General features: G+C 43.7%; 1 protein-coding gene across 1 annotated transcript in view; it reads left to right on the plus strand.

The window, feature by feature from the left end:
* HSPA4 (heat shock protein family A (Hsp70) member 4) overlaps positions 1–12,907 on the plus strand; it is a 2,799,623-nt gene extending 2,786,716 nt beyond the window's left edge. Inside the window, 1 exon segment of the mRNA XM_044069267.1 lies at positions 12,578–12,907. Coding sequence (XP_043925202.1) covers positions 12,578–12,796 — 219 coding nt within the window. The 3' untranslated portion in view covers positions 12,797–12,907.
* The last annotated feature ends 9,522 nt before the right edge of the window (positions 12,908–22,429 follow it).

Here is a 22,429-nt window from a genome sequence, read left to right on the forward strand (position 1 = left end):
ATCTTCCAATACTGCCCTACAGACGGTTACCAATTGCTTACATAGCTCAGGCCAATCTCTTTATTCCTATGCAGTTGCTAAGGCCTAGAACTCTCTACCCGCTGACATTAGATGTCTGAATAGTAAACATACTTTCAAACCCCTACTAAAAGATCTCCTATTCAAATCTTGGATATGTTCCTTTACAGAACCAGACTAATTTCACCTGTTCCTGACTTTCAACATCCCCAGATCATAGGTGTACTGTGCAGTTTCACTTAGTGCATAGTACTGTGAACCAGGTGTTTAGGCCACCTTTATAGTTATGATTTCTAGTTTGACCCTGTTTGTCTATGGAAACTTTTTTTAAATTTATGTTCAGGCAATTCTATATTTGTTGTATAATACCTTGTTTAATTGTTTCTCAATATTCTAACCACTGTATGCTGCATCAATTGTAAAACTAGGATTTTTACTCCTTTTATGTGTTCTATGCTCTTTGTACAAAATAGCTATGTTTATATAATTATTTTTATTTTTTTATAATTGTTTACTATGTATTTGGAGCTGAAAACAGTCACCTTGTGTCCAGTCGGACTAACCCGGTCAACAGATGCAAAATAAAATAAACTGTACTGTCATCCTATTCTCATGTTGCAGTATTCTTATTGTGGGATCCTCCGTCTCATGTGACCTGAACGTTGGCTCCTGTACAAAAGCTTATGTCTGGTTGCTTCTGGTGCGTTGGACGTTGCACATAGGGCCATAAACCAGGGGACTTAAATATGACATCTGCGCACGCAGACTTCAGAACTTTTCTGCCGCAGTTGAACATCAGATCGATCGTTTCACTCCTCTCCTTCAAGAAGCCTAAAGCTAAGTACCCCATTGGGGAATTCTTATTAATTATTTTGCTTGAGCTTGGTTTGTCTGTTCTTAGCCGATGTCTGCTAAGAAAGGTAAATGCAAATGCAGACGTCAAATCATGCATAAAGACTCCTATGACCATTGCATATTTTGTTTAGGCCAGGAACACACAATCATACCTGCTGTGCCATCTGCCAGTCTTTTGTCCACAAAATGCTCAGAAGCCATTTGGTCACCCTCAATTTGTATTTGGAGAATCAGAGATTTAAAAAGTCAGCGTTAAGAATGGATCTGTAGTTGGCAATCCAGGTGAAACTGCTGAGAAAAAAGTCCAAGGTTTCAAGGCCTACCACCTCTCCCCCTCCGTCAGAAGGCCTGCCAACCACTGATATAGGGGTTGAGGGATGTCTGCTAGAGCAGTCTACTTCGGTGCTTACCCTTGAGGCAGCCACTTCCGAAGTACCGTCTGGCACGTCCATGGATGTTATTCTGACATCTGTTATCAGACATCTGTTATTACCGAAGTCGAGGAGGATCCAGGCTCCACTGGACGACCTTCTCTGATGCAAGATTCTGATCCTACCTCTTTAGGGCAGATTCCTGAAACTAGGTCCACAGCTTCTAAAGCAACTCCCTTAAAAAGGAGACCAAAGACAAAACATTTGTCTGCTTCTTCAGAGGGACAGCCAGACTGGCAGTCCTTCACACAGTCCTTGATGATGCGGGCCTTCATGACCCTCATGCCCTCAGCCTCCTCTGCTCCCACTATACCTGTATTTACACCAAGATCTGCCTTAGGCACTTCTATCTTTGCCTCCATTTCTCAGGAAGAAGAAGCATTATCCTCTTCTTCTGATGAGTCAGTCACATACTCATCCCAAATACCTCCCCCTTGGAATACTACTCCCCTGATGAGGATTCCATAGACAGAGACTCCCCTCCAGAGGACATCACATTTGGAGAGACTATAACAAAAATGAGGGAGTATTTTAAATAGGCTACTGTCCAGATGTCAGACTCAAAAAAAGGTATTTTGAGCTGCTGCCGGTTGAGTCACTCACCATCAGCCTTCCCTCCAGTGATTCCTGCATTCTTTGATGCATTTGCATCAGTCTCAAAAAGTCTTGACTCAACCACCTGTTCCACCCTCATCACTCTTACCCTCTGACAAGAATAGCAAGGTAATGGATAGGCTGGGTAAGATGTACACTTCTTCCATCATACCTTTTAGGGCAATTAAATACCAAACTCATATGGTATAATATGTTCTGGATTTGTTATCCCAAGCTACAACCCTACTGTCCTCCTTGCCTGCTAATAAGACAGAAATAGCATATAAACAGTCCCTGGCATCTGAAGTTGCTAGGCGCTCAATTAGATGCAGTTATGATGCAGCAGAGGTCTTTGCTAGATCTGCTTTCATCTACATCTTTGCTGCACAGATACTCATGGCTTAGGCTCCAGCCACTGCCTGAAGACTTTAAATACAAAATTCTGGATGCCCCACTAGACCATAAACTTCTGTTTGGGAATCACTCTGCAAAACTGTTTAAGAACCTACAGGAGAAGAGTAAGGAACTCAGGGATAGATTCTTCACCCAAAGACTCCCTATGCTGTGGAACAAAATCCCGGTATATGTGAGGCAGAGCACCTCGCTGGCCTTGTTCAAGAGAAATCTTGACCAATGGATGGGAGATCGCAGATATACCCCAGGGATTACCTCAGTGTCACTGCTCGACAGAGGCACAGCAAAATAATGGGTATAGTTCCCCATACTAAAGGGGTGGCGTAAGCCACAAAACGATGGGCTAGGCTTGTAAATGCCCTCGGGCAGATAGCCTAGTATGAACCTATGAACCTATAAGATATTAAACACTTGCTTGTCTCCCCAGTACCAACATATTACAGGAATTGCCCTGCTAAGACTACCTATGTCAGAAGAGCCCCCACCACTGCCACCCCTTCATCTTCCAGGCATAGGAAAGGGACAAGGGGGCAATTCTCTTCTAGGGCAGCCCCTTCTCAGCCCACCCACAGACGGCCCTTTCAGGACAGAAATAATGTGTGACTTCCTCGATCACCTCCACACCTCATCCTGTCTCTTTCACTGTCTGCCCCTCTGGAAACAAATCACCTCGGACCGTTGGGTTCTGGAAATAGTAGAAAAGGGATATTTCCTGTCTTGGCAGGAAAAACCCACACCACAGGGCATTCCCTTTCCACTCAAGAACCAACTTCACCTAATTCCTCACATTATCCAGGCTCTTCTGGCTCAGGAAACCATAGAACCTGTTACACCAGGCCCAGAAGGAAAGGGTTTCTACTCCAGGCTATTTCTGGTACCAAATAAGGACGGCCCATGGAGGCCAATCCTGGATTTAACTTTCTTAAACCTCTTTCTGAAAGTCCCTTCCTTCAGAATGCTATCTCTGCCATACCTGCTTCCACTATTGCCACACAAGGCATTCATGGTCCCTTTGGACTTGAAGGAGGCCTACCTCCACATTCCCATACATACCAACCACAGGAAGTACTTGCATTTTGCTGGACCCTGGTCACACTTTCATTTTACTGCTTTGCCCTTTGCTTTATCCACTGCACCAAGGGTCTTCACCAAGTGCCTAGCTCCAGCCATAGCCTACTGCAGGACCAAAGGCAGTCAGTTCTACCTCTACCTGGATGACATTCTCATTCTTGCAGAAGAGGAAGACACCCTCAAAAATCATCTACGGTTCTCCATGTCTCTCTTTTAGGGGTTGGGATTCACACTCGAGCTTGATAAGTCATCCATCTCCCCAGATCAGGACAAAATCTTCCCGATATGCAGAATTAGGACACACCTGACGAGGGCCTTCTCCGTCAGGACAAAGTGACTTCCCCGATCAATCACTTCCAGCACCTTCTCCAGGTCGAACACCTGTCTGCCAGACATTTCATGTCAGAGAACAAATCCAGGCAAGAAAATAACTAAGTGAAAAAACGATCCCAACATTCGACCAGGAACACACCACCTTTATTCACCACAGAGAATTCCTGTGACTAAGCGCTTTCGCCATTGATTGGCTTCATCAGAGTCAAAGGAAACGTAATAAAACAGTAATATAAATAGTTAAAACAATCAAGTAATCAAATCAATCGTCAGCAATATAATGAATTGCAGTAACCAGCAATTGTAAAGTGCCTAGTGCAAATCACTTCATATTTAACATATAAAAACACATTTTGCAATGTATATAGTACCTAAATAAATAACATATTGACATTCTAACAAAAGTATATACACAGGAATTCTCTGTGGTGAATAAAGTTGGTGTGTTCCTGGTCGACTGTTGTGATCGCTTTTCACAGACATTTCATGTGCCTACTGGTCGTTATGGCAGCCACAATATCTGTTGCCACTAGCCAGGATGCACATGAGGAAATCTGGTATCTAAAGAATTCGTGGTCCCAACACAGCCACCCTCTAGACTTTCAAATACCCTTCCTACCTTGCTTAAAAACAGAACTGAAGATTCACCAAGTACAATTGAATCGAGGTTTACCTCTTCAACCCTCCACACCATCTCAACGGATGCACACAGATGCCTCAGATCTGGGTTGAGGGGTACCATGAATGGCCTCAAAGTGCAATCCCTCTGGTAAACATCCCTCCTGAAAAAACAGATCAACGTAAGGGAGATGACAGCAGTTCACTTACCCCTAAAGGCCTTTCTCCCTCCCTTTCTTACAGCCAGGCCCCCTTCGAATTTTCACAGACAACACTCCGAGCTACACGCTCTAGGGACCTAAACTTTGTCACCACAATAAACAGAACATGCCAGAGGGATAGATTCCTGTACCAGAGACTTCCCATACTCTGGAATAAACTACCCATCTGTATCAAACAAAGCTCCTCATTAGCACTCTTCAAGAAAAATCTTGATTGGATGGGAAATAGGAAATTCTCCCCGGGGATCACTTCTGTGGCTCTCCAACAGTGGCACAGGAAAATAATTTTCTTGAGTGGCAAAAGCCAGGGTACCTTTTCGGCTGGGCTTGTATAGGTCCCAGGGCCAATAGCCTAGGACCTACCTATGCACACCACTGTTATGTAGTACATCAACAAACAAGGGCAGACCAGGTCTTACCTTATCTGCAGGCAAGCAATGCAAATTTGAGAATTAGCCTCACAGCGCAACTTATCTTTGCAGGAAGTCTAGATCCCATCCCTGGACAACCACCAAGGGGATGCTCTCAGCAGATCATTCTCTCTGCATCACGAGTGGCTGTTACACAGAGAAGTATTCCTAGACATTGTCATTTGGCACCACCTAGACTACTGTCTGGCTGGGCAGTCAGATGTTCTTCATGCTTCACTGTTAGTCATTACATTTGGGTAATCTGCTGACAGGTTGCCCTCAGTCGGCCTGAATAACAAAGTCTTGGGTCCTGCATCGGTTGCTGTCTCCTCTTCCATGACGTCTGGTCGTCAGGGGTATAAAACATGCAGCTGATGTCATTTTAATCCGTCTTTCTTGCCCCATGGTGCCCGAAGCAGAAGCAGTTCGCAAGTGCCGGTTGGCCGATTCCTAAAATTTTCGTTTTCGAGTTTCAGAACCGAAGTCTTCAAACTAAAGCAAAGTACCCCGTTGGGGAAACTTTTTCTTGCTCCTTTCCGATGTCAGTAAAAGTTAATAATTGTATTATTTGTGGGAAGCAAATACCTCATAAGGATTTTCATTTGTACTGTATTCCTTGTCTAGGCCCTGACCAAAATGTGCCTTTCTGTCGGTTTTGTGCTAAATTTAACTTTAAAATTGAGCGTCTGTATATTTTTGCTTCTAAATACTTTGGTTCAAGATTTAGCCATCTTGAAATGCCGTCTATTAGCAATCAGACTACCGGAATTCACAAAAAATGCAAAGAAAAAGAGACCGTTGAGGTCCAAAACCGATGACAAGGCTTCTCCTAAGCCAGTTGCCGGTTCGCCGGTACTCAGGCGCTTTCGCAGCCCCTGATGCCTGCTACCTTTGAGTCGCAGGCCTCTACCGAGACCCATTCAGAGTCCGGTATGCCGTGAGATTCTTCAAGTATTGAACCCATGGATGTCTCTCCCTTGGATGGGTCCGGAGCTGCTGAGCAGGCACTGGCTTCTGAGGGTGTTTTCAGGCCTAAAGATTTGTATATTAAACAGATGCCATCATCAAAAACAAGGCCAAAACCAACTTCTATGTCTAAAAAACCGACGCATGAGCCACGTGTTCAGGCTCCTATGCCTAAAAAAACAAATTATCAAAATGGCTGAGAATTTAATTACCTTGATCAGGGGGTTTCCAACCTCCTCCTCCTGCTAAGAGGCCTAGGCAAGGCATTGATTATGAATCTTCAGATCAGGTTTCCATTTCTTCTGATTCCTCTTCTGATCAGGAATTTTCTATCCCTCCCCCTTATGAGGACTTTGATGCAGAAGAATCCATCCTTTCTGCTTCTCCTCTTGAGGATTTTTCTTTTTGCGAGACTTTGCATATCTTAAGGGAACATTTTCATTGGGAGAGTCAGGATTTTTCAGAATCCAAAAAGAGGCTTAGGGATTTTCTTCTTCCACAGCATAGGCCTTTGGCTATACCTCCTGTTTTAGACATTGTTTATGTTTTCTCAGAATCCAGCATGGCTCCTGATTCCCTGCCTCCAGCTCCTAGTAAGCCAGACAGATATTACAGGGTTCCTGACTCCCACAAGTTTATTTTCAAAAATCCTACTGCTGACCCTGAAACTATTTCTCAGGGTCCCAAGGGTGTTAAGGCTTCTACTGCTAAAAATCCTACCCCTTCTGATAGATACTCCAGGGCGCTGGATAGATGGGGTAAGAAGGTTTATACATCTGCAACCCTGGCAATCAGAGCTTTAAACTTGTCAGTTTCATATGCTTAAATATCAACAGCATGTCATGGGCTTACTGAAACAGAAAATGATGATGATTTCTGATTGTGTGGAAAATAGTTACAAGATTTACTGCATTCTTGAACAAGTTGGAAAGCATACTTTGTAGTGTGGTTTTGATTCCTTGGAGGCCTCTTGCCAGGGCCGCCATAACTGGATCTGTGATAAGAAGGCATGTTTGGCTCAAGGAGCAAAATCTGCCTGATCATGTTAAAGCTAAATTGTTGGATGCTCCTTTACCAGCAGGACAGTCTGTTTGGTAATAAGGCAGACGAAGTTTTTGAAAAAGATGGAAGACAAAGCTAAATCTATGCAAACTGTAAAAGATTTCTTGCAAGTGCAGCCACCCAGGTTCAGTAGACACTGGCCTACTAAGAATTGGTCCTTTCCAGTACCCAACAGAGCCGCTCAGGTCAAACCCTGACACTCCAAAGGCTCCAGGTTTTAGTCACAAGGATCTTACAGGACAAAACAATTGGGTGCCTCCACCTCCAAATCAGGAAGTAGCAAAGCACCACCCTATGGTTAACAGTCTCAATGACTTTCCTCTGCCATTTCCAAGCACTTATCTTTTGGCAGCCCCTTTGGGGGGGAAACTAGCACTTCATGCTCAAAATTGGCATCTAATTACCCAGGACAAGTGGGTCTTAAATATAGTATCCCAGGGGTGCATATTTAATTTCCACATGTTTCCAATTCCAAACTGATGACCAGATCTGCCTCTAAATCAGTGGGCAGAGGCCCAGAAACAAGTCATGTCCCGCATGGATATGGGGGCTATTCAACCAGTACCAGAAAAGGAAAAAGGACAAGGTTTTTATTCAATACTTTTCCTGGTACCCAGAAAAGACAAATCATGCCGTCCAATTCTGGATTTATCCATTCTGAATACTTTCCTGGACATTCCAAAATTCAGGATGCTGACTACAACAGCTACTGCCTATGCTAGGCAAGAATGCCTGGTTGGTAACTCTAGACTTAAGAGGCTTACCTGCATATCCCAATCAGGGAATCTTGCAGAAGATACCTCCGCTTCAAAGCAGGCTATTGGCAGTGATTGCATTTTGCAGACAAAGAAACATTCAAATTTATCCTTATCTGGATGATTGTCTAATTCAGGCAGAGGACAAGGACACTCTTCTACAACATCTGGCATTTGTAAAAAGGCTTCTAACATGCCTAGGGTACACCATAAACGAAAAGAAATCACAACTGGTACCCTCTCAAATAATTACATTCCTGGATGCAAGCTTGAATACAACTGCCCAGATGGCTTACCTCACGCCAGACTAACAAATTCAATCGATAACCTACTTCAGACAAGTGGCCACAAAAACCCAGCTATCTGCCAGACAAATTGTGCAGGCTTTGGGGTTCATGGCATCCTGCATTTTACTAATTCCATATACAAGACTGCATACAAGGAAACTTCAGTGGTACCTAAAAAGCTTATGGAGTCAACATGGTCACAGCCTGGAAACAATGATTTCTCGTATTCCTTGCCTGCAACAGGAGTTCCTTTGGTGGGCAGAGGCCTGTCACCAAAACAAGGGACTGTCATTCATTCTACCCCCTGCCACCCAAACCCTGACAACAGGTGCATCAGTCTGTGCTTGGGGGGGGGGGCCCATTTGACAGGGAGATGCATTCAGGGCAAATTGAGCCCAAATCAAATGCACCTACATATCAACCAGAAAGGAATGCTAGCTGTACAGAATGCTCTGACAGCTTTCAAGGACTTCCTTCATCCAGGACAACTACTGATAAAGATGGACAACGCCACAGTTATGTGGTACATAGACAAGCAGGGGGGTGCACACTCCTACCCCCTTTGCAGACTAGCCATGGCCTTGTGGAACACAGCCATCACTTACCAAATACATCTACAAGCTCAATTCCTGCCAGGAAAGCAAAATACTCTGGCAGACGACCTAAGCAGAAATCTTATGGACCCACACGAATGGAAACTGGATCCACAAATCTTCAGCATGTTGACACGTAAGTGGGGGAGCCCAGCCATAGATATTTTTGCCTCTCCGCAAAACTACCAGCTAGACAAATTCTGCACAAGAATTCATCACAAAAAAGCTTGGATATTGGATGCTCTATCCTTCAGCTGGAAAAACCTATCAGTCTATGCCTTTCCCCCTCTGCCTCTGCTCTCCAAGGTTTTACTAAGTCAGACTGGAAATACCAAAAATGATTCTGATTGCTCCGGACTAGCTTCGCCAACATTGGTACCTCCTGCTAAAGAATAATGCCACACCTTCCTCCGTGGTACTTGCCTCAGACACTTCATCTATTGTTTCAACAGGACTATCAAATTCTGCCCACTCTGCTCCAAACTCTGAATCTTGCAGCATGGCTAATCAACTAATTTCACCAATCACGTCTCACAGTAAACCTGTGATAGATGTCATTTTGGAGGCTAGAAGGCCTAGTACTAGAAAATGTTATGCTGACAGATGGAAGAGATTCTGTGCCTGGAACCAAGCACAAGGAATAAACACAGCAATGCCCAATATTCTTCAGATTTTGCAATATTTAACTGAGATGCTTCACAAGGGCCTATCTTTTTCTTCTATAAAAATCCATGCCTCTGCCATCTCGGCTCATTACATCACAGAGCCTCCTCTCTTTTCTCATCCCTTGCTAAAGCAGTACCTCAGAGGGGCCAAAAATTTGAAACCTCCCAGGAGAGCACCGACTCCTTCATTGCACCTCAAGTTTGTGCTGGAAAAACTCACCCTACCTCCTTTTGAACCAGCTGCTACTGCAGACAAAATTTTTTTCTTGGAAGACGGCCTTTCTTTTAGCAGTCACTTCAGCTATACGGATTTCAAAACTACAGGCTCTCATGGCAGTAGAGCCTTTCATTATCTTTTATCTGGACAGGGTGGCCCTCAGGACCAATCCTTTTATGCCTAAGGTGTTATCCAGTGTGGCTCCTAACCAGGCCATTCATCTGCCAACCTTTTTTCCCAAATCCGCAGAACAAGGGGGAGCGGATTCTGCATTCATTGGATGTACACAGACGACTAAGATTCTACTTAAACAGGACAAAATCTTTAAGAATGTCAGAGCAACTACTGGTGGCATTTGCTGCAGGGACAGAGGGGAAGGCTATATCAAAGCAGACTATTTCAAAATGGATAAGCCATTGCATTAGTTTCTGCTACATGCACCATGGTAAGCCTGTCCCCAAGGGGATCAGATCTCATTCCACCAGGGCTGCATCTACTTCAGCAGCTTTTCTCAGAGGGGTTCCAACCAGAGACATTCTAGAAGCTGCTACTTGGAGCTCATTTCATACGTTCACAAAACATTACCATTTACCTCTCTTTGCTAAATCCAAGGCAGGCTTTGCCACTGTCCTGCAGGGTCTTATAGCTGCTCCTAATGCTATATAATTCCATCCTGCCATCCATAGCTTTGGGATTCTACCCAAATTTAATGACTGTAGCAGTGAAACACGAAGAACATAGTACAGTTGTGTACACTTAACATAAATGTAGATGTTCGAGTCTATTCACTGTTGCAGTCCAGGTTACCCACCCGCCAGCCCCCTTTCTTTTTTGTTATACCTCTTCTTTCCTTCACTATGCTCAAAAGCCTTTGTGGTGTATTTGCTTTTAGTTGGAGGTAAATTTTTTGTTCTAAAATACATGCAGATATATATATATATATATATATATATCTATATATATATATATATATATATATATATATATATGTTTTTTTGTTTTTTTTTTTTCTCCCCATTTGGGGGTAGCTGACATCTGGGGCAAGAAAAACTGATTAAAATGGCGTCGGCTGCATGTTTTATACCCCTGACGTCATGGAAGAGGAAACTGCAACCAATGCAGGACCGAAGACTTTGTTATTCAGGCCGACTGAGGGCAACCTGCCAGCAGATTACCCAAATGTAATGACTGCAACAGTGAAATACACTCGAACATCTACATTTATGGTAAGTGTACACAACTGTACTTTCTGAGGTCTGTGTGTGCAGAATTCACATTTAAGGCCCCTGGTTTATGGCCCTACGTGTGACGTCCCACACACCAGCAGCATCCAAGCTTAAGCTTTTGTATAGGGGCTGACGTTTGGGTCACCTAAGGCAGAGGATCCCACAGTAAGAATATTGCAACATGGGAGAGCAGGACATCTATGGTTGTGGTAAGATTTTACACAACTTTTCTTTCTGTTTTGAACCAGCTGATTTTAAGATTCTTGACATGGAAAACTGTTAATCATTGATGTGGCTTTTGCCAGAAGAGTATCTAAGTTGCAAGTTCTTATGTTTAGTCAGTACTATGTCATTTTCCAGAAGCACAGGCTTTCTGTGAAAAAGTATCTGTTTATGCTTAAGTGATTCCAGTTTACCTTGAGACAGTCTTTTGATATCCTATTTTCAAAATCTAAAGATGAGGGAGAAGAAATTCTATATACCCTGGATTGTCTACAGGCATCTCAGATACTACTTGGATCTGAATTCTTCAGGAAAGCCGACCAGCTGTTGGTCTCCCATGAAGGTAGGGAAAAGGACCACCAATGTCAAAGCAGACAATTTCTATATGGTTGTCTCATGACATTGTTTTCCCTAGTTTCATAATAACAAGCCACTTCCAGGCAGGGTTAGGGCCCACTCGACCAGGGCTTTGGTTTATTCTGTGGAATTCTGGAAACGGGTGGACTAGAAGTATTCTAAAGATAGCAACTTGGTCCTTATTGCGTACTTTAACAAGCCATTACAAACCGGATACCTTTTGCAGGTCCAGAACAGGGTTTGCTAGGCCCATTCTCCTGGAACTCCTGAATTCATGAATTCTTTTCTCCTGTGTTCGTAAGCTGTATCTACCAAGTTAGATTATGCTGCTGCAACTGTGATCTAATGTTGACCATAGACAAGTGTACCAAGTACACTTAACGGAACTGTAGATGTTATAAGAGAAATCTTGACCAATGGATGGGAGATCGCAGGTATACCCCAGGGATTACCTCAGTGTCACTGCTTGACAGAGGCACAGCAAAATAATGGGCATAGTATCCTTCAAACTAAAGGGGTGGCAAAAGCCACAAAACTCTGGGCTAGGCTTATAAATGCCCTTGGGCAGATAGCCTAGTATGAACCTATGAACCTATCACTGTTACAGTAGCCATCCTTTTCCACCATTTCCCTTATTTTGTTTGTGGTGTATTGCCAATGTGTGGATGCATACACCAGTGTGCATGGTGTTTTGTATGTTTTATTGCTTTTCTTTTCCTAGTATATTTTAGTATATTTTATTGCAGGCTATAGCTTCCTTTCTGAGGCAAGAAAGCTGTGAAGCTTTTGGCACCCAAACTGCTTTATGTGGCTCTGCTTGAGCCCATGGCAGTCAGGGTGGAATGCGCCCTGAAGCTGTGAAAGCTGTCTGCTGGTCATATCTTGGGCAGGATATAACAGCAACAGTGATCTATTGGATCATCTACTCGTATGGTATGTTTACTTCTATATTGTACTCTAATACACTGAAAGGTGGTTGAGTTTGCTGATGTTTCCTGATTGATTTATTGGACTGTCCAGGGAACAGGTCTTTAAATCCAGCTTCAGCAACAATTTTTTTTGTCTGAACAGTGACAGACGAAAGTTTATATAGCTAGGGTAAAAAAATGTGGCACTGTAATTCAGTTTAGTTGAGAAGTGTTACTATTTACAAGACTTTTGTGAAGTTTTGTCTTTCTACTGCTTTGTTTTGTACTCCAAAATGTCTTGCAGCAGGATATGTTTGTTTGCCAAGTGTCTAATGCTTAATTTCTTTTTAACAGGATCTTACAGCAGTGTGTAATCCCATTGTAACTAAGCCTAAACCAAAAGTGGAACCACCAAAAGAGGAGGAAAAGGCACCCACACAGAATGGACCCATGAATGGCCAGGAAAACGCACACACTCAATCTGCATCAGACAGTGGAGCACAAGACAGTACAACTACTACCCAGCCACCTCCTGAGCAAGACAAGAAGTTGCCAGAAATGGACATTGACTGAACTTTCAGAACTTAGTTATATTCAGTACTGTTCAAAATATGCTTTAAACAATGTCAGCTGTGTGCTCTGGATGAAGATCATAGCCAAAATATATAAAAATATCATTCCCAAGTTTCTGTTAAGGTTTTTCTTTTGTTTAAATGACTACTGAATCAGCCAGTGATTACGAAGACCACATTCCTTATCAAGAAAGGAGGAGTGTGATTAAAAGCACTCTGTGCAGCTAGCAACATTTTTAGAATAGTTCACAGTACTCACAGGTATAGAGGTTCTCTGAAGTGCTGTAATAAGCTTGGTTTAGGATGTGTACATGTACTTCAAGATTTACATTGTTTACAGTGTATAGAATGGTGTGTTTATACAGAGAAGTTGCAAGACAGCTTGTGGACTTAGCAGTAACAGACATCACATCTGATTATCAAAAAAATTGTCCAGTACACAAATGTTAGACTAGTGTCGTCTTTCATTTGTACTCTTACTGTTGCGTAAATTTTGTTAAAAGTGAATTATAGTTCAGTGCTAGGACTTTTGAGGCAGCACAGTCATGAAGTTGTTAGTGTTGCCACCTTGCAACATTGTGCAGTTTGATTTTTGGCTGGGGAGCATTCTGTGCAGAGTCTGCATGCCCTCTGTTTCCACATGGGTCTTCCCGTGACCACATTTGGTCCCACATCCTAAGAATATGCAGTGTGTAAAATGGCAGCTTTCCAGATTACTGTAGGATTGCATGCCATATGTGCCTTTGTTATACAATAGACTGGTTATTCTTCCCAGCAACGGTTTGTCTGTCTTGTGTTCATTGAGTGCTGGGATAGGCTTCAGCACCCTGCAGCCCTAAACTGGATTAGGTTGGTAATTGGAAAATGAATGATTGAAGGCAAGAATTTTAAGTGTTGAAAATGTTGTTAATTTGTCTCTAAGCCCTGCCCTTAACTATAGATGTTCTTCAGGTTTCACTGTTGCAGTCATTACATTTGGGTAATCTGCTGACAGGTTGCCCTCAGTTGGCCTGAATTCCAAAGTCTTGGGTCCCTGCGTCAGTTGCTGTCTTCTCTTCCATGATGTCGGGTATAAAACATGCAGCCGACGCCATTTTCTTTAGTCTTTCTTGCCACGCAGTGCCCGAAGCAGAAGCATTTCACAAGTGCCGGTCGGCCGACTACTGAAATATTCGAGTTTGAGTTTCAGAACCGAAGTCTTCGCTAAAGCCAAGTACCCCATTGGGGAAACTTTTTTCTTGCTTTTTACCGATGTCAGAAAAAGTTATTAATTGTATTACTTGTGGGAAGAAAATACCTCATAAGGATTTCCATTTATACTGTATTCCTTGCCTAGGCCCTGATCACAACGTGCCTGGCTGATGGTTTTGTGCTAGAATTAACCAACGCACTATTAAGCGTCTGTATATTTTTGCATCTAAGTATTTTGGAAACAGATTTAACTACCCAGAAATGTCTGATAGCAATTCGACTACCGGAGTACATAAAAAACACAAAGAAAAGGACAGAGAAAGGCAGTCGAGATCCAAAACCGACGATGAAGCTTCTCCTAAGCCAGTCGCCAGTTCGCCGGTACTCAGTGAGGCGCTTTCACAGCCCCTGCTACTTTCGAGTCACAGGGCTCTACCGACACCCATGTGGAGTCCGGCATGCCGCAAGATACTCAAGGTATTGGACAGACGGATGCATCTCCCTCGGATGGGTCCAGAGCCGCTGAGCAGGCACCGGCTTCTGAGGGTGTATTCAGACCTCAACATTTATGTATCAAACCGACGAAAGCTGCAAAACCAAAGGCAAAGACATCTTCTGAAACTAAAAAAACGATGCTTGAGCCACGTGCACATGCCTCTATGCCTAAAAAACAGATGATCAAAATGGCTGAAGGCCTTATTACCTTGATCAGGGGTACCCATCCCCCTCCAGATAAGAGGCCTAGACAAGACACTGACTATGAATCTTCAGATCAGGTTTCTATTTCTTCTGATTCCTCTTCTGATCAGGAATTATATTTACCTCCCTATGTGGATTCTGATGCTGAGGAGTCTATTCCATCTGCATTTCCTCCTGAGGATTATTCATTTGGAGAAACCTTGCATACTTTGAGGGAGCATTTTCACTTGGGAGAGTCAAGACTTCTCAGAATCAAAAAAGAGGCTCAGGGATTTCCTTCTCCCGCAGCACAAGCCTTTAGCCATTCCCCTTGTTTTAGACATTGTGGATGATGTGTTTTCAGAGTCAAGCCTGACCCCTGACTCCTTACCTCCGGCTCCCAGTAAGCCTGACCGATATTACAGGGTCCCTGACTCATAAATTTTTATTTAGAAACCCTGCTGCTGATCCTGAAACTATTTCACAGGGTCCAAAGGGAGTTAAGGCCTCAACAGCAAAAAACCCTACCCCCTCCGACAGAGATTCAAGGGCACTAGACAGATGGGGAAAAACGGTTTATACATCTGCCACCTTTGCAATCAGGGCCTTAAACTGTCAATTTCATATGCTTAAGTACCAACAACATGTCATGGGATTGCTGAAACAGAAAATTGTTGATTTCAGAATGTGCAGAAAATAAAGAATTGCAGTAATTATTGCATTCAGCTGAACAAGTTGGAAAGCATACTTTGCAATGTGGTTTTGATTCTTTAGAGGCCACCTGCAGGGCTGCAGTTTACTGGATCTGTGATTAGGAGGCATGCCTGGTTAAAGGAACAAAATTTGCGTGATCATGTTAAAGCTAAATTGCAAGATGCACTTTTGCAGCATGATTCTCTGTTTGGTATTAAGGCAGAAGAGGTTTTAAAGAAAATGGACGACAAAGCTAAGTCTATGCAAACTGTTAAAGATTTCTTACAAGTGCAGCCACCTAGATTCAGTAGACACTGGCCTTTCCTGTGTCAGACAGAGCTCAAGGGGGCAAATCCAGATGCCCTAAGGGTTCCAGGTACCAGGCTCAAGACTCGTACAGGTCAAAGCAAAGGGGAGCATCCACCTCCAAATCTGGAGGAGATAAAGTGCAAACCTGCAGAAAGCAATCCCAATGACTTCCCTCTGCCTACACCAAGCACTTTTCTATTGGCAGCACCCATAGGGGGGAAATTAGCACTTTTTGCTCAAAATTGGCAGTTAATAACCCAGGACAAGTGGGTACTAAACATTGTATCACAAGGATACAGATTCCATTTCCACACTCTGCCAATGACAAATGGTTGGCCAGATCTGCCAAAAAAACAATGAGCAGAGGCACAGAAACAGGTTACATCCCTCATGGATATGGGGGCCATTCAGACAGTACCAGAACAGGAAAAAGGACAGGGTTTTTACTCAAGACTGTTCTTGGTACCTAGAAAGGACAAGGCCTGGCTGCCTATACTAGATTTATCGATTTTGAACACATACCTGGACATTACAAAATTCAAAATGCTCACTTTGCAACAGCCTCTGCCCATGCTGGGCAAGAATGCTTGGCTGGTGACTTTCGACCTAAAAGAGGCATACCTGCATGTCCCAATAAGACAGTCGTGCAGAAGATACCTCAGATTCAAGGCTGGCTTAATGCATTACCAATTCTCTGCACTGCCCTTTGGCTTATCTACTGCGCCCAGGGTCTTTACAAAGTGCCTGGCACCAGTAATTGCATTTTGCAGGCAAAGTAGTATTCAGATATAACCTTACTTGGACGACTGTCTCATTCAAGCAGAGAACAAGGACACTGTTCTACGACACCTGGCATTTGTGAAAAGGCTTCTAACCTGCCTAGGGTACACAATAAACGAAAAGAAATCACAACTGGTACCCTCTCAAACGATAACATTCCTGGGTGCAAGCCTTGAATACAACTGCCCAGATGGCTTACCTCACGCCAGACAAACAAAGGCAACTGACTACTTACTTCAAACTGATGGCAACAAAAACCCAGTCTTGCTGCAAGACAAATTCTGCAGGCTCTGGGCTTCATGGCATCCTACATCCTACTAATTCCATATGCAAGACTGCATTTGAGGAAACTTCAATGGTACCTAAAAAGTTTATGGAGTCAACATTCACACAGTCTGGAAATAATGATTCCTGTCATTCCCTGTCTGCAACAGGAGTTTCTATGGTGGGCAAAGGCCTGTCACCAAAACATGGGACGGCCCTTCACTCTGCCCCTGCCAGACCAACCTTAACAGACTCGTCAGATTATGCCTGGGGGGGGGGGCCCACATGGCAGGAAGATGCATTCAGGGCATATGGGCACCAAATCAGATGCATCTACATATCAACCAGAAAGAGATGCTAGCTGTTCAAAATGCCCTAACAGCCTTCAAAGACTTACTTCATCCAAGACAACTACTGATAGACGGACAACACCACAGTCATGTGGTATATAAACAAGCAAGGGGGCACACACTCATACCCCCTTTGCAGATTAGCCATGGCACTGTGGGACACAGCTTTGACCTACCAAATACATCTTCAAGCTCAATTCCTGCCAGGAAAACAAAACACTCTGGCAGACTATTTAAGCAGAAACCTTATGGATCCTCACGAGTGGAAACTAAATCCACAAGTCTTCAGCATGATAACAGAGAAATGGGGGAGCCCAGACATAGATCTATTTGCCTCTTTTCAAAATTATCAACTGAAAAGATTCTGCACAAGGGCTTACCACAGGCAAGCATGGAAAGTTGTTGCCCTGTCCTTCAGTTGGAAAAACCTATCCGTTTACGCCTTTCCTCCTCTGCCTCTTCTACCCAAGGTCCTCCTAAAAGTCAGACAAGAGAAGCCAAAGATGATATTAATTACCCCGGACTGGCCCCGCCAATTCTGGTACCCAGTCCTAAGGAACTTTTCCCAATACCCAGCTTGGACTTTGCCTCAAAATCCACAACTACTGTCCCAGCAAAACAGTCAGATCCCGCACAATCAACTACAAACTCTGAACCTGGCAGCATGGCTTATCCTGTAATCATACAAACGACACCTCTCAGTAAAGCTGTGATGGATGTCATTTTGGAAGCCAGAAGGCCTAGTACTAGAAAATCTTATGCTGACAAATGGAAGAGATTCTGTGCTTGGAATCGCACAAGGAACTGATACAGCAGAACCACATATTCCTCAGATATTACAGTACTTAACTGAGTTGCTTGACAAAGGCCTATCTTTCTCATCAATCAAAATCCATGCCTCTGCCATTTCGGCTCATTACAATACAGAGCCACCAATCTTTTCTCATCCTTTGCTAAAGCAGTATCTTAGAGGAGCCAAAAATATAAGGCCTCCTAGATCGATCACCCTTACCTGCATGGGACCTCAATTATGTGTTGGAAAGCTCACCCTGCCTCCATTTGAACCAGCTGCTACCGCTGATATAAAGTTCTTGTCATGGAAGACAGCTCTGCTGCTAGCAATTACTTCAGTAAGAAGAGTTTCAGAGCTACAGGCCCTCATGGCTGTAGAGCCTTTTATCATATTTTACCCAGACAGGGTGTCACTGAGGACAAATCCTACTTTTATGCCTAAGGTCATTTCCAGTGTGGCTCTTAAGCAAACAATTCATCTGCCAACTTTTTATCCAAATCCGCAGAACAAAAGGGAGGGAATTCTGCATTCCTTGGACGTACACAGACAGCTAAGATTCTACTTTAGCAGGACTAAAGCTCTAAGAAAAACTGAGCAATTACTAGTGTCATATGCTGCAGGATCAGAAGGAAAGGCTATTTCAAAGCAGACAATTTCAAAGTGGATAAGCTATTGCATCCGTTTCTGCTACTTGCACCATGGCAAACCTGTGCCCAAGGGCATTGGGTCTCACTCCTCCAGTGCTGCAGCTACTTCAGCAGCCTTTCTCAGAGGAGTACCAACCAAGGACATTCTAGAGGCTGCTACTTGGAGTTCTGTTCACACCTTTACAAAGCATTACCATTTTGCCTCTCTACTCTAAGTCCAGGACAGGCTTTGCCACTGCAGTGCTGCAGGGCCTTATAGCCTCACCTAATGCTGTTTAGCTCCAGCCTTCCAACCATAGCTTTGAGATTCTACCCAAATGTAATGACTGCAACTGTGAAACATGAACATACTACAGTTGTGTACATTTACCACAAATGTAGATTTTCGAGTGTATTCACTGTTGCAGTTCAGGTTACCCTCCCGCCATCCCCCTGTCATTCTACAGTTTATCTTTCCTTCTCTATCTTCTTCAACCTATGGGGTGTATTTGCTTGTAGATGAAGGTAAACTTTATATTGATGCATGTATGTATATATATATATATATATATATATATATATATATATATATATATATATATAATATTGCTACCTTTTTGGGGGCACCTGACATCGGGGGCAAGAAAATCTAAAGAAAATGGCGTCTGCTGCATGTTTTATACCCCTGATGTCATTCACAGCAACCCACGCAGGACCCAAGACTTTGGAATTCAGGCCGACTGAGGGCAACCTGCCAGCAGATTACCCAAATGTAATGACTGCAACAGTGAATACACTCTAACCTCTCCATTTATGCTAAGTGTACACAACTGTACTTTATTACATAGTTAATTTTCTCTGCCAGTCATAATTTGGGACTTACAGCTGTAAAACCCATTATTCATGGGCATCTTTTCATCTATTCTGATATGCACTGTTATGCATGTTCCTGGTATCTACCAGTCCTGTATTGTCACTCTTAGAATTTGAATCTTGATTCTCTACTGTTATTGGTTATGTCCCATATTCACATGCCTGAATGCCAGCATAAGAAGTGCCTGTGGTCAGATTGCCAGCAAAAATCTGTTTGGCCATTGCTTGTATGGTTTTGACAGTAAATGCTGTGGTTGCTTAGAGCTTCAGTCTGGTACTTGAAAGTAACGGACAAAGTCTTTGTCCATAGTGCGCAAGTACTGCAGGTTTCAGGAGCTCTTAAGTGGAAATGCACAAGAGGATCCCCTTTACAGCTCCACGTATTGCCACAACACCATACAGCTAGCTCGCAGTCAATATCTGAACCTACTTTTGGCAAGTCTGATCTTCATCTGACCCATGATCTATTCAGGTAGTGACTTCACTTTCAGCCAGCAAGGGCTTGAACCCTAATCCATCCTTTGTCTCTGTAGATGAGGGGACAAGGGAGCATATGTCCTCAACTCCCCACCCGTAGAAGTGCATCTTTTTTTTTTTTCCAACCTCCATGCCTTAGTTGATTTTAAAACATAGTTTGGTGGAATGAGTTGATGTTCATCGTGTTACCCTGCTGCAGTCATCACACTTGGGTTATCCTGTCATCAGGCGGTCCAGCAGTCGGACGGATTTCCAAAGTCTTGGTCTGACATCGGTTGCTGTCGCCTCATCCCTGACGTCAGTGCGCTAGGGGTACATATATTGCAACCGACGCCATTTTCTCCAGTCTTTCTTGCCGCGCGGTGCCCGAAGCAGAAGCAGTTCACAAGTGCCAGTCGGCCAACTCCTGAGATTTTCGAATTCGAGTTTCAGACCGAAGTCTTCTATAAAGCTAAGTACCCCGTTGGGGAACCTTTTCTTGCCTCAGACCGATGTCAGAAAAAGTTAACAATTGTATTTCTTGTGGGAAGCAAATACCTCATAAGGATTTTCATTCTTATTGTATACCCTGCCTAGGCCCTGATCACGACGTCACTTGTCTTTTTTGTGCTAGATTTAATAAACGCACTATTAAAAGACAATTTGATTTCGCACGACACTTTTTTGGCAGAAGATTTCATTATAACATGCCGTCGGAGCTACCGGCGTGCACAAAAAGCACAGGGATAAGGATAGACAGCCCAGGCCTAAGCCCGATTCCGAGGCCTCGTTTGATCCAGTCTCTGGTTATCAGTGAGGCTCCGTCGCAGCCTCTGACTACTGCAGTTGAGGGACCCGAGACTGCTACGGAAATCTTGACGGAATGTACTAGGCTGACGCAGCCTTTTACTTCAGGACCTACCGACGACTTACCCCCCAAGGACACCGGTACTTCTGAAACACCTTTGCTTTCTGAAGGCGTTTTCAGACCGACTACTCTTACAGTCAAAACGTTTTCCAAACTGAAGACTCCTTCCAAATCGAAAAAAGCTTCACTTCACTCTCCTGTTCAAGGCCCTATGCCTAAGAAACAGATGCTCAAGATGGCTGAACATCTGATTTCTCTTATCAGGGGTTCCCAGTCTCCTCCTGACAAAAGGCCTAGACAGGAGGAAGAATCTGCTTCCTCTGAACAACTGTCTATTTCTTCGGATTCCTCTGAAGACCAAGACTATTCCTTCTCTCCTTATGAAGATTCTGATGCTGAGGACTCTATTCCCTCAGCTTCCCCTCCAAAAGATTACTCTTTTGGGGAAACTTTACACACTTTGAGGGAACATTTTCACTGGGAAGGTCAGGATTACTCTTGATTCCAAGAAACAGCTCAGAGAGTTTCTTTTACTCCCCCAACACAGACCTCTAGCCATCCCTCTTGTTTTGGACATTGTGGATGATGTTTATTTAGAATCCGGTTCCAACCCTGACTCTCTACCTCCTGCCCCGGCCAAGCCTGACGGATACTACAGAGTACCTGATTCCCATAAATTCCTTTACAAAAGCCCAGTAGCTGACCCAGAGACCATCTCCCAGGGTCCCAAGGGGGCTAAGGCTTCCATGGCTAAAAATCCAGTACCTTCTGAAAGGGATTCAAGAGCACTAGACAGATGGGGGAAAAAGGTTTACACCTCAGCCACTTTAGCTATGAGAGCTCTAAACTGTCAATTTCATATGCTTAAGTATCAGCAATTTCTGATTTCTCAGTTAAAACAAAAGATAACAACCCTTCCTCAACAATCTGAATTGAAAGCAGTACAGGATTTGTTGCACGCCACCGAGCAGGTGGGCAAACATACCTTACAATGTGGGTTTGATACTTTGGAGGCCTCCTGCAGAGCAGCGGTCACTGGTTCAGTTATACGTAGGCATGCCTGGTTAAAGGAACAAAGTCTGCCTGAACATGTTAAAGCAAAACTACTAGATGCTCCCTTGCAACAGGATGTTCTTTTTGGTGTTAAAGCAGAAGAAGTTTTAAAGAAAATGGAAGATAAGGCAAAATCAATGCAGGCAGTCAAAGATTTCCAACAGGTACAACCCCCTCACTTCAGCAGAAACTGGCCAACCAAAAATTGGTACTTTCCAGCCACTGACAGGCCTCAGAGGGGTAAATACAGGCGCCCAAGGGGCAAAGGACAACCACAAGCTCAGTATAAACCTCGCCAATGGACCACTCCAACCCAGAAAGGAGGAGAAGACAGGTCTCAAGCCACCAGAAGGCAAACTCAATGAATTGCACCTCAACTGGCCAAACAAAGCTCTCTTGTCAGCCCCCCTGGGGGGAAAACTAGCATTATTTGTAGACAATTGACACATGGTCACAAAGGACAAATGGGTCCTAGACATAATTTTACGAGGATACAGATTCCACTCTCACACCTTGCCAATAAAAAGAGGAATGCCAAGCCTGCCACAAAATCAAAGGGCAGAGGCTCAAAAACAAGTTACAGCTCTCATGGCCATGAGAGCCATTCAAAGGGTGCCAACTCAAGAGCAAGGCCAAGGATTTTACTCAAGACTATTCCTGGTACCCAGGAAAGAAAATGCTTGGAGACCAATTCTGGACC

Source organism: Protopterus annectens, chromosome 4.part0 (genome assembly GCF_019279795.1).
Source record: "Protopterus annectens isolate FY-2018-M chromosome 4.part0, PAN1.0, whole genome shotgun sequence".
NCBI classification, from domain to species: Eukaryota; Metazoa; Chordata; order Ceratodontiformes; family Protopteridae; genus Protopterus; species Protopterus annectens.